At 42.1% G+C, this 13215-nt stretch overlaps 1 protein-coding gene across 2 annotated transcripts in view; it reads left to right on the plus strand.

The window, feature by feature from the left end:
- Positions 1-13215, plus strand: part of lig1 (ligase I, DNA, ATP-dependent) — a 48569-nt gene that overhangs the window by 19848 nt on the left and 15506 nt on the right. For both annotated transcript variants that reach the window (XM_086204563.1, XM_086204562.1), the window contains 5 exons: positions 3158-3253; positions 7867-7977; positions 9565-9636; positions 12270-12414; positions 12993-13075. In XM_086204563.1, the coding sequence (XP_086060689.1) occupies positions 3158-3253; positions 7867-7977; positions 9565-9636; positions 12270-12414; positions 12993-13075 (507 nt within the window). The remainder of the gene's footprint in view (positions 1-3157; positions 3254-7866; positions 7978-9564; positions 9637-12269; positions 12415-12992; positions 13076-13215) is intronic.

The raw sequence follows: 13215 nt of genomic DNA on the forward strand, positions 1-13215 counted from the left end.
ATTGTTAATTTTGGACAGTCATGGCTATAAAGTGCCTTTGAACTGAGTTGAATTGAGAAGAAGAGACATGAGGAGAGGGAGAGGACAGAGATGGAGAGAATGAGCTCTATGACGTCCTCCTCGTCTTTCTCTCTGGTCTCACTGCAGTGGGTGTTACCTCTAGTAGCCAGCAGAGGGACTCATGATACACTTCTCCATAGACGCTGTGCGCTTTTGTGTGTGTGTGTGTGTCTTTGTCTTCATTGTTAGTACACATAGAAAGTATGTTTCTGCTTGTGTGACGTCTGATGAAACAAAATACCTGTGTACGGTTGCAGAGAATATTTTTATATTTCATTTAATTCTACATTTTAGAGATGAGGCTTGTTGATCAGTATACAAAAATAACTATCACTGAGCCACAACCTTGACACTCGTGGTTGTGGCGTAATGCTAAAATGACATCCTAAAAATAGATTGTCAGTGTAGTAGTGTAAAAAAAAAAAAAGACAAACACTGTACAAAGAAATTTATCTGCACAACCCACTGACAAATTTAGTCGAACCAGCGTAACCGTGCTCGTTTATGCTAGCACCTTGTCTGTTTTTAGCTCAAATCAACGTGTATGTGGTTTACTGAGCTGGATAAAGATGGCGCCGATTACACCGCACGATGCGATTGAGTTTGCAGACCAATATTTTTGGATAATTTTTGCTGTTACTAACCGTCCGTCACATCAGCATCAAGGCAGATGTTTGTGGCTGATGCTTTCTGCATCTTAGAGTCACAAAGAAGTGATGCTTGATGGGGAAAAACCACTTCATTCGCTCAAGACACGAGGGTGCTTGCTATCCCACATTTTGGGTGAAGTTTCGTTTTAGTGATAAACAGCATCATGTCAGGAGTAGCTGGCTATGTTCTTGAAACAAACCTGTCACACTTCACGCTCAGAGGAGTGTCACTTGTTTTGAGCATCAGTTGATGAGCCTGAGGACAAACCAGTAATACTCCTGAAGAGTTGGAGGATCTCGGCTTTTGATGATTCTCTTTCCTCCATTATTGATTGATCAATCATTGATTTGAAAAAGAACTTGTTTTCCCCCAAATTCTTGCAGTCTAATTGCCCCGTACTGGTATTGTGTTAATCCCTCTTCTTCTTGCCTGCGTGATCGTTTTTGTCCAAAGTTGTAACGTAAACACAAACCCTCCTTTTAGTCTGTGCAGCTTTACCTGCAATGTCATTCAAGATTCGGATTCAAAGTGTTTGTTGTCACATGCACAGTATGGAAACATGTTTCCCTGTACAATGAAATTCTTACTTTGCTGTCCACAGAATGCCTGACAGTGTAAGGAATATAAAAAGAAATTAATAAAATTACAATAAACAAATAACACAGTAAGGAATTTACAATAATTTATAATAATTTATAATAACAGTAGAGAAGGGAGGAAACAGTGCAAATAAACAGTACTGTGCAAAATATTTGTGTATTGTATGTCATGTTAATATCCGTCATCAAAGTCTAATTGTGAACAATGAAATAATGACCAGCATCAGTCAGTTGCAATCCCTCCTCTGCTGTTGCACTCACTGTAAGAAGTGTCCTCAACTTGAGCCCAGTCTGCAGACGGCGCTCACCCCGGAAAGAGAAATTGTTGGCAGGAACTGTTACCACTACCACCTTTTGATGGTTTTAGAGGAGAAAAACTCATAATTTATTGTTAAGATTGTTCATTTTGAAGAGACACAGCTTCAACTGGTCTGTTAAAATGTATTGTCAGTTTCTCTTGTGTACACCAAAAAATAAAATGCAAAACTCAAGAACAGCCTTCATTAAAAGGAGAGCTGGAGAGAGAACAGTGCAGTAGTCTGACCTGGAGGAGTGTCAGGGGACGCTTGCTGCTTTTATCTTGTGCCGTGTGTTATTGTGGACGCCGCCAACAGAACCGGCACCTAGGACCTTTTTCACAATCTCAACACACTCGTTCAGCTTCTTCAGTTGCACGTCTTGTTCTGTACTGCTGGCCAGGGAGAGCAAAGAGTTAATCCGTGTTCACCTGCAAGCAGCCTGAAAGGAAGTAAACAGCTTATTTTGTTTCAGTCTGGCATTTCTTGGGAATTGTTAAGAGTTCCCAGCTGTCATACTTATGAGTGCAGTGTCATCCTCTGGCTTGTCTGATATAGTTGAAGAAATTATTACTGATAAAATGTTCCATTTTAGTCGATCAATAAATATTGAAATTTTTTATTGACCTTTTTTTTTTATAGACCAGGAGAGGAAAGGTCAAATCTAACATTTAATTAATCTGGTACGCGTATTATACATTGACTTTAAGCAAATGTGGGTCGTGACTGATGACACGCTGTGTGAAGGACACGGCTTAGGTGCTAGAATAAGTTCATTGTGCAGTTCTCTCCTGGCGGGGAAAGCTTCCTGCCCCTGGACCTCATTCAGGAAAATTTCCAATGCACAGATCTGTTCTTACTCACTCGCAGACGATATCAACTTTTTGCCGGTAGATCGCTTTTTCTCTTCTACTGTTTGTTCCAACCATGTGTAACTTTGATGATACCAACATCCTCATTATAGAGGTTGTTTCATTGGCTCCAAAACAGTAAATAGAAATGCACTTAACACTTGTTGTCTTTTTTTGCCATATTCCCAATATTTGTGTACAATTTTCTTGACGGAAGCCCAACTCTGTTCAAGTGCCCTGGCCCCTCCGTTATGAACATAATGAATGTATCTCAGAGTGATTGCCCACAATGCCCTCATACAACCATATATTGACTGTCATAGCATAAGCAGAACGACAAAATCCAGATTCATTGACGTCATGTCGTGTTGCTCAAGCCTGAGGCTAAGTGGTGGGTCAAAGAGGCAATATGCATGAATAAACCTCAATAATAGATAAGACATTATTAACTCTCGGTACAAATACATTAGTGATATTCGCCCACCACCCGGGTACAGCAAAGTCCTTCAGCCCCTGCAGCCGTAAAGAATCCTCCAGGAAACAACCACTTTCACTCACATGTGACCGTTCTTTGGCCAGCTGCTCTTCCTGGACAGTACATGCATGATTCACACATCCCCTCATCTCACGGATAAAACCCTTGCTTTTATTTTCTGCCACTGAAATTGGCCAGTTTTACATTGCTCTTTTCCACCAACAGATTCACATCCTGGAGAGTGGTGAGGTTCGAATATTCAGTCGCAACCAAGAGGACAACACCAGCAAATACCCCGACATCATCACTCGCATTCCCAAGGTAAAACACTTGAACACACAGAGCGATGAAGCTCAGCCCCTGGGAGAGGGAGAGTCACTCTGAGCTGTTTTTGTCAAATGAGGGCCGTGTGGACACCAACTGTGCACATTTATCTCACTCTTTCATTGTGTCTCAAACGATCCCTCATCTGTCGGGTGTCTGAGCCCACTCCTGTCAGACTACTCAGTTTGAGACCCTTTTCAAAATTTAGTGGTTCCCTTTCCTTGTTTTATCCTCCTCTTCCTTTGGTCATTTATGGCTGCAATGGTTTTTTTGTTTTGTTTTGTTTTTTAGAACTTGAAGTTAGACTGTGGTCCTCTGAGGCTGCATAACTTTGTAGTCATGCAAATGCTGTTTTTGTCTCAGTGGTGGTCAGAAACACGAGTCAATCAAACTGAAACTGCAGCAGATAAACGCGCCGCATTAACAAGAATGCTCTTGCATACTGAGAGGGAAAGGGCTTGCTTCTATCTGAACCTCTCACAGTTGGCCGGGGATCTCTGAGAGAGAGAGAGACAGAGAACTTCATGACCCCCGCTGAGCATGTTTTTCTGCTTTTAATTGGGAAATGTAATGAAGGACCAAATCAAGCAACATCAGTTTACTGAATCCTGTCTCATCTACGGGTGTTTTTAGCACACAACTGTGGCTGAGATGTCAATAATATCAAAACAGACAGCCATCTTGTTTGAGGGAAAATAATCAGGGAAATTCCAATGTACAGCTGTAAATCGTGCATTTAGTTTAGTCGTAATGTGCTTTAAAAATGGTGCATATGGTGTTGTTTTGTGCTGCTAATGCATGTTTTTAACCATCTGTGGAAAATATTGATGATGATGATGATGATTATCAGTAGTAGTAGTAGTCATAGTATTAGTATTATTAAAGGACCTGTGTCTAATTTAGTGACATCTAGTGGTTAAGTTGCACACTGCATCCCGATCGCCTCACGCCTCCCTCAGGAGTCATTGGTGGCTTGCAGGATCATACAGCTACAGACTTTTACATTTAACAAAGTGTGGCCCCTCAAGCTTCTCTTACGGCTTCGCCCACGCCAGCAGCTCTAGAATCAGAAAAATGTATTGATCCATGCAGGGAACTGGACAAAAGTTAATTTTGTAGTTAGGAAAGAGGAAACGGCTGTCTAGTTTCACATGATTGAAGTCCCTGGAGATCATGACAGTGAGAGTGGCTCGTGTTCAGTGATTTAGTGGATGGATAGGAGACATGTCTGCGAGGAGCTGAGTGCGGCGCTGCAGAAACGTTGCTTTACTGTTGTTTTTGAAATAAAAACAAAGCAAATTCTTTTGCCTTTTGTGGCGTTTAGTTGTTGGATGACCTGTGTGGGTTGTCTTGTTACTCAAACAAATACAGGTAATCAACTTTCAAATATTTGCCCTGCTCCTGTAGAAAATGGGAGAGAAGCATGGGCTTGCCTCTTTGAGTTTATCAGCGGAGGCAAGAATGACCATGGAAGTCTCGGATATGTCAGAAAACCAAACGCCATCGTGTCTTGGTGCCTAACTTCACCCTGGGGCCGCATACAGTTTGAATTTAATTTGACAGAGTGACATTTGGAAGGCTGCTGCTCCCAGCTTTTTTAACGTGATTTTTTTATGCTAATTTAGATCAGAATAAATCCATCATGATTGTAGATTTATACAAAGTCATGCACTTAGTCAGGTCTATCTGCAAGACGGTAAGCAAACGGCTTATAAAATGCCTGTTTTCTGGATCGAGTTGATTGTTGAAAATGTTTTGCCTGTTGAAAATTTCAGCTAATTAATAACACGGACCTCATGCATTGTTCAGATTTCCTCCCCTCCATCAGTCTGTTGTCAGGACCCAGCTCTTTCCCCTTGTTGTTTTGTTCCTTCCCGATTTTTTTTTTGTGTGTCCTCATAAATTCCACCTGAGTCATGCGCTGGAAAACTGCCACTTGTTGCACGTATTTCTAATTCTCTTTTAATTCATCCGTCTATCTGCTAGCTTTTATTATGAAGCAGCCACAGAAAATGCATTCATCAAAAAGTCATTGATCTTAGCACTGCTAGCTGTTTAAAGAAAAAAATGTATATATATTATGATATATTAGCTGTGCTATGTAGTTGTTTGGCAGTTAATTGTTTGCAGCTTTATATACTGCAGAGAAAAATGCAAAATGAAAGAGTCACAGTTAGCTATTAGATGAAGAGCTGCAGGGGACGAGCTCCGACTGGGGTTTGTGTGAACCAGCTCACTTCATCACCACATGAAGGTAAACAACTTCTTTCTTGTCGAGAACCAACCGTACCGCTGCTGCATGACTGGAGTGGTAGCAGTTGCTAATGGCTGGGCTTGAGAACCCCCCACTATCACCACCACTCGTGAAGAAAGGCAGTAGGTCATAGCAGCCTGTGAAAAGTTTACTTTTTCAGGGTTGTTATCCATTTTCTCTCACTCCTTGTGTGTGGTATTATTTCACATCCGTCCTCCCTCGTTTCTCTCACTCTGATACTAATTCTCTTTCATAGTTTTTAAACCTACACGGCTCTTTGTGTCTCATCTAATTGCTCTCTGTCCACATGATTTTGTCTCATGTCCTTCTGTCTAATCATTTGTCCTTTCGTCATTAGTTTTTAATGACAACTTTTCCTGTCCCCCGCTCTCTTCTCACCTCTTTTTCTCTCTTCTCACTCGTCTTATTCCCATTGTCACACTCTTCCTCTCATCCATTAAGGGCTTTGATACAAGCTGCCTGTAATGTCACCTTTTGGGTCTGTCTCTGTGCCTCTTGTACCCTTCCTCTCTCTCCACGTTCCTCTCGCTAGTATTTTTTTCTTTTGCCGTGTCTCTGCCTTCAGCTCCTCGTCCTCGTCGTTTGTCTTTCCCACTCTCGGTCTACACACCTGACTCTCTTTAAAAGCCTTCCGTTTCACTTTCTTTGCTGTCTTCTCTGGTTTACTCATCTTTACACTTCGTGTTCTCTCTCAAACATGTTTTTCTCTTGGTGTGTCTTCTTTGCTGTCTCTCTCACTTTTCTTCCTCCCTATTGCTTGTGCAATAACTTCAAGGATTTGGATAAGAGAACAGATAAAATATATGAAAAATGTCAGTCACGTTATGTTATGGAAAAATGCTTTGTAACACAGAGACTTTTTGGGTTTTAATTTAGGTTTTAAATAACTCAAATTCATGACACTTCATTTTCTCAAGCCACGTTGCTTGAAATGACGGTCTCATCAAGCAAATCGATTGCTGATCATCAACACGGCAGGCAATTGATTAAAGAAATTCCTCAAAATTGGTATACCTCCTCCTGACTTGAGGTTGTCATGGCAATGCCTGTGTGTCGACAAATCTCGGTGAATACAATGAATGAACAATGCTTCACACATCCCCTGCATGGAGGAGATGGTCTGATTAGATTTCTACAGCACCTTGCTGCATTATTTTGCATTTTAATGAGGGAAAACTAATTTTCTCAAAGCAACCACAGTGCTTAAATGCTTTAAGTTATAAATTAATATTAATGCACTCAGATATTAATATTAATATTTAATGTGTTCATTATTAATTAATGCACCGCTTAGCCTAATATCCTGATCAGGATAACTAATTATGTTTGAGATATTATTGTTGCAAAACAACCTGTTACCTTAAACGTGTCTACTGACTGATTTGAACTGTTCTTTTACATCTGACTGTGCTCATAGACAGGCTAGTAGGCTGCTATTGTCACGCGACAACTGACGCAAACCTTTGCCAAAGATGCTCTGTGGGTGCGTGAAGAACATTCTGCCACCAAAACCCCTCCCTACATTTTTTTCTCAACCACCAAAAATAGGCCTTTCAGATCAGCTTCCATCCCTTCTTCATCCAGAGCTGAGTGCTGAGTGCTTTCATTCACTACAGCGTCATGGATGTCATCAAAACATGCTCACATTTTCAAAGATATTTTCCTTTAAGTTGAAAATAGGTTGTCTGGATCGCATCCAGAATACCATCAAGATCTGGAAGCCAAAATGTTTTTCAAATGTAATCGTCCAATATGATTGAACTTTTTCTGACATGTCTGGAAAAGTGCTGCTAATACTCAGCTATAATCCTGCAAGTGGCCTTCAGCCATCTTCAGTAGCCAGGATTTACAATCCAGATCGCCTCCAAAAGTTAGTAACACAGATAATCTGGCCATCAGACCCAGCAGGTGATGGCATCACTCCCTTGGTGCAGGTAACAGGGAGAAGCACAACAGGTCAGGATTTAAGAACCCGTGCAGCCCCAAATCAACCAGAGAGAGAGAGATTCATCCTTCAGCCTCTAGCTCAGGATGTGATTAGTGGCAGATAATTAGTTCCCACTTTGGCACCAGCAGATGAGGCTACTCTAGAGCGGTGATAAACCTCGGTGGAAAATGTTAATGTGTGGACTTGCAAAGTACTTGGCCACAATTCATTTGTCTGTAAGTTTTTTTTGGGGGGGGGGGGGGGGGTTAAATTTGAGTCCTGATTTTAAATCTCTAAATTTGTTGGGTTGAATTCAATGAGGTTTCAAGACAAGATGGTACTGCTTTGCCTTTGTCTCTACTGAAGATGAAGTCCTGCATTGCTGCATCTTCACTATTTCCTCCACAGGTGAAGAAGGACTCTGTGGTATCCTGTGTTCTGGACTCTGAGGCGGTGGCCTGGGATCGTGAGAAGAAGCAGATCCAGCCCTTCCAGGTCCTCACCACCCGCAAGAGGAAGGTATGGATAAAGAGAAGTAGAGAGCAGGAGAAGATGGGAGTAAAGAAAGGAAAAATGTGTTCAGGAGAAAACGAGACAGAGATGAAACCCAGAAGGCTGAGATGTGGATAATGAGGTGAAATGATCCAGGAGATGGAGGGAGATGGACGGACAAAGAGCGAGAGATTGAGAAGTGGGAGACAGAGGAGTCAAATGGGTCGAGGAGGCCGAGGTTGTGAGGAAACGGAGATGAAGACGGACTAAGATGGAAAATGTCAGTTATTTTTTTAGGTTTAGATCAGAGTGATCACGCTGGAGTGAAACGACTCCCTTTACCTGGTCTCTTTTTAAGCTGGATGACGTTGCTGAAAGTTACACAGGAATGAATGTGCAAGTCTAGAGAGCTTGATGAGAGAGGTATGTGAAGATGTACCGCGCTGACTGTTGATGCACAAACTGACTGTGCGGACATGTTTGGCAGTCTCGGCTGTTCTAGTACAAGTATTCTACTTGAAATGAAACGGAGATCAAACCTGATACAGACTAATTAAACGTTGTTTATAAGTAGAGGGGAAAGTAATGAAAGTGAAAGAGACGATGAAAGAGAGGCGCAATAAATCATCAAAGAAATCTGGACGAGTTGAAGACTGCAGCTGCTGCAGGTATTTCCCTTTGCATCACTTTTAAAACTGCCTACTTCTTGGCGGCTATTTTATTTAGTATCAATTTTGGAGATTTTCTTTTCCTGCAACAAAAAAATAAAAATAGTGTTTTAGGAGTTCTGACATGGTGTCTGGTGAGTAAGGCCGGGAAATGTGTCTGACATCGCTTTGAGAGCTGGATTTGCTCAAATTTGGAATTCACTCGAGAAAATATTTCCCACGATGGAACTGGAACACATGCGAGGGTCACCGTATTATCACTCAACCACCTATCAGGGTGGTGGTTGGTGTTGAAAATCTGTTCATCAATGAATTAACAGGTTGCATCGGTGCTCCAAACCCTCGTGTGTCATCTGCTTGCTCATTTGTGCAGATATGACAACGCGAGCAGGCTTGTTAAAAAAAACAATACAAAAACCCCCTCCACGTGCTACCTGTGGTAGCTTAGCTTCTAGTTTAACCTGAGTTCTTACAGTCTGAAAGTGACGTGGTCAGGAAGGAAGGATCCACACTCAAATTTAGTGATGGCTTTTTCAACAGATGGTGCAACATTTGGGCTGCGGTGGAAAACCTATAATAATGCAGAGTTGACGGTGTAGAAACTTGTCAGGAGTAAACACGAGCAGAATAAAGGAGATGAAGAGCAGGAAAGGTGAGAGTAGGTGATGAAGCAGAGGAGGTGAGTGAAGTGAGTTGCGGAGAGGGAAATAATACATCGGAAGAAAGGGATGAATTCAGCAAGGATGTGTGATGTGAAAAGGCATGTGGGTTAACTTGCAAGATGAACGAGGGAAAAATCAAAGCGCTCTTTCTAACAAGTCCCAAGGTTAGATGTAGCAATTTGTGAATAAGATTAGTCTATTTGCATATTTTTGTCAAGGGAAAATTATTTGTGTGTGTGTGTCTGTGTGTGTTCGCGTGCTTGCGCTTTGATGCTTCCCCGCAGGACGTGGATGCATCAGAGATCAAAGTCCAAGTGTGTGTGTACGCCTTTGACCTCCTCTATCTCAACGGTGAGGTAAGTTTTGGCGGCAGTGAGGAAAATATTACTCAAACGTCTTGCATGGCACTGCTGTTGTCATTTTGAATAAGCGTGTGTGTGCATGCTTATTGTTTGGGAGCCCGTCACCCCACCAAGATGCCAACAATGTCCCTGAATGCCAATGATAGTGCTGCTGGGGGCCGTAACTAGATAATGATTGTAACGCTCATTGTGATTCCAGCAGAGTGAGAGCGTCTGTGTATGAGAGAGACAGAGAGTTGGGGCTTTTTTTAGACCGCATGCTAGATTGTAATTGTCACTGAGTCTGTTTGTGTTGCAGTAAAAAAAACCAACAACTCTATTTTCATCGATATGATGCACGATTTTCCCTAAAATTCAGCTGAATAAAATGCAAATCAGTTTGTTTCCATCGGCAGTGGTATGTTTTCCCAAGTGGACTGAAACAAATTACATAATTAACTCACCAGTGACTCTTGGGATGTGCCATTTCATTGCTGAATCCAACCTAATATGGCATTTATGTAAATTTTAGGGAGGGATTTCCCTCTGTGGGTGAATTATTTATTGTTATTTTCCACTTATTTCTACCAGTTTTGTATACTTATGGTATCCCGGTGTACTGCAGTTTCACTGGCTTTGATTGTTGATGCCAACCAACCATCGGGTTTTGCTAGCAGGGCACCGGCTATCACTGACAGTTCCACGGTCCTCTGGAACAGTGCTGCACCATCAATCAAATGGCCATCACTTTGTCAGCCAAAGGAATGATTCAGCTGCAAAAAACCTCTTATTGTAAACTGTCCTGCATAAATGTTGTAGAAATTGTGTTATTTTTGTAAATATCTTTGCTGTTGCCATTGACTAGCATTCAATATAGTAAAACATTTTTACTAAGACCTCAACAGCTGTAGACAGAGACTGCCTGCTATGATCAAGCTTATATTCTTTAGCTTGGATTGTTTCTTTGTTGCGTTACTGCGTCATTTGTCAGCCGTATGGGAGACTACATTGTGTCACGACTGCAAAGTGCTGTACGTCACTTTGCGCTGAGTGATTGTGAAAGAGCAGCAGTCGGTGAAAACTCAACACTTGCTGATGGTGCAACAGCGATCACCCTAAACTATGATCACTTAAAGATTCCGCCGGACCAGAAACAGAAATTGGATTTATGTGGTCAGTTTGCAGTAATGGCAACATCCTGGAAGCGTATAACCATATTTGGTGTGAGCTCAAGAATGTTAATGGACAGGCATATTGAAATGCTCTGCATGCGTTGTGTGTGTGTGTAACAGTAAATATCAGGGAAGGAAAATCACAGTTTAGTCTATACATTTCAACAGGAACTGTTTCACTGACAGGAATTTGCACTTAGAACCTGAAAATGGTTGTAGTTGCAGGGCTGATGAAAAATGTGCTAACAGTGTTAACACGGTGCTGCACTACAGAGAAACAAAAATGCAATAATCAGCCTTTAAAATATTAAAAGCATTGGAACAAGCTGCATGTTAATGACACTGGCAGAAGCCGTAATGATTCTGAAGCTGACACTGCAACCGGCAAGCAGACTCTGAACACTTAAGTCATTCATTTCACAGCCACCCCCCCCCCCTCGCTTATCACGAGTCTCTATAAAGAGGCTTGTATCACACATGTATGTGATACCTGCACACTCAACAGTATCCACATGTGGAAAATCATTCACACCCTTCAAGAGTTTTTTGCTCTGCATGTAGAAGTTGGTGTCTCACCAGCAGGTCAAGGCCAGACCAAGACTCCTCAGTCTCTTCCAGTATTTGATCCAGTATTTGGGGGCGGCCCTTAAAACTTCCTGTTGTGGCTTTGACTTTTTGCAAATGCTGCCTCAATGATCCCTCGCTGGCTTCACATTCATGGACGGTTTCATCTATGATATTGCATTTAGGCTTGATATTGATGAAAATAAAATTGATAGCCACCTTGACTTTGACACCAGTTTCTTAACAATACTTCCTCAAGACTGATAATAATCCACCTGAACCTCATGAAAATTACATACCTTTTTAAAAAAGACAAATGAGAAACTCTGGTGGACGTGAGCGTGGGGTATTTAATGACGAGGCAGCGTTTGATACTCTGTAGTATTGAAGCAATTCTCTCAGTGGCCATGAATTCATGGAAGGTTGATACTCAGCCCTATTTGTATGTATACTGCTGGAATTAAATAGGTTGGAATTGATCCTGAGTGTCAGTAATTGTAAGAACTTTCATTTGTCAACATTTCATGTCTTAGCCGTTCTTTTGCTTCAAATTTTTGGGGTGAACTTGCAGCTGTTCGTTTAAGAAATGCAGACAATCAGAATGCTCCTTAAACTGCAGGAGGTGGTTTTAAACATGCGCATAGCGATGTGCTCCCATGGTTCGTATGTGGGAGTCCCATGTGTGTCCAAAGCTGTTGTGGCTGAGCACTTTATCTTAGTACACTCGTGTGTGTGTGTGTGTGTGTGTGTGTGTGTGTGTGTGTGTGTGTGTGTTGCTAGCAGCGATGGCATTTCATCCTTGTCATCTCAGGCCTCCAAGCTATGAAGAGGAAATGGTTCTAATGATACAGTTTTGCCACTTGTAATGATGTTTTTCTGTTTGTGTGTGTGTCTGTGTGCGTGCACACACAGTCCCTGGTGCGACAGCCGTTGTGTCGGCGTCGGGCTTTGCTGAGAGAGAGCTTCTCAGAGGTGGAGGGAGAGTTTGTCTTTGCCCGATCCATCGATTCCAGCAACACAGACAGTATTGCCGAGTTCCTGGAGCAGTCTGTCCGAGGTGTGTGTGTTGTGTTTCGTTTCGTTTTAGTTCCTGACTTCTCTTTGTGTCTTGAACTTTGCGTGTGTACGTACGAACTGTTCCCTGCCTACATCTCAAGCCTTTTTTTGTGTGTGTGTGTGGGTGTTGACTCCAATTTTTGTTTCATATCTGCCTCTGCCTGCTGCCTTCATGTGTAATTTGTGTGCGCGAGTGTATCAGTTGTGTATTTGTTTACAGTCCTGCTCTCTTTGTCTGACCTCAACCTTCCCTTGTTGCTTATGTCATAACCATGAAGCACTAGTGTGTTGTGTGAAGGCCCTTTTACGTCTGTGTGTGTCGTCTGTATTTGAGAGCATGTACATGTTTTGCTGTGTGTATCAGTTATTTTTGTCCTTGTTTACTGTCCCTGTGTCCTGAGCTCCCTTCTGTGAGTGTTCGTATGGTTCTCACAAAGACACAAATACCACCAGGTATCAGAAAGATAATCTGTTCATTTCCTTTCTGCACCACTCTAATAGTGTTGTTGTGTAGGGAGTCGAAGCAGTAATGTGTGTGTGTGTGTGTGTGTGTGTGTGTGTGTGTGTTTGTGTGTGTAGACTCCTGCGAGGGCTTGATGGTGAAGACTCTGGAAAAGGACGCCACCTATGAAATTGCAAAGCGCTCTCACAACTGGCTGAAGGTAAGCAGGCAGCTTCCGTTGGTGAGTGGATGCCATGTTTGTGGCACACGCTTCACAAACGTTGCTGGTTGGTCAACTATCGTCAACGCTCCCAGAGCTTTGGACTCCCCTGGTCACTTTTGAAATACTTCCTGTTTTAC

Source organism: Aulostomus chinensis, chromosome 5, assembly GCF_037954235.1.
Source record: "Aulostomus chinensis isolate RoL2024-O1b breed Wild chromosome 5, RoL_Achi_v1.0, whole genome shotgun sequence".
NCBI classification, from domain to species: Eukaryota; Metazoa; Chordata; class Actinopteri; order Syngnathiformes; family Aulostomidae; genus Aulostomus; species Aulostomus chinensis.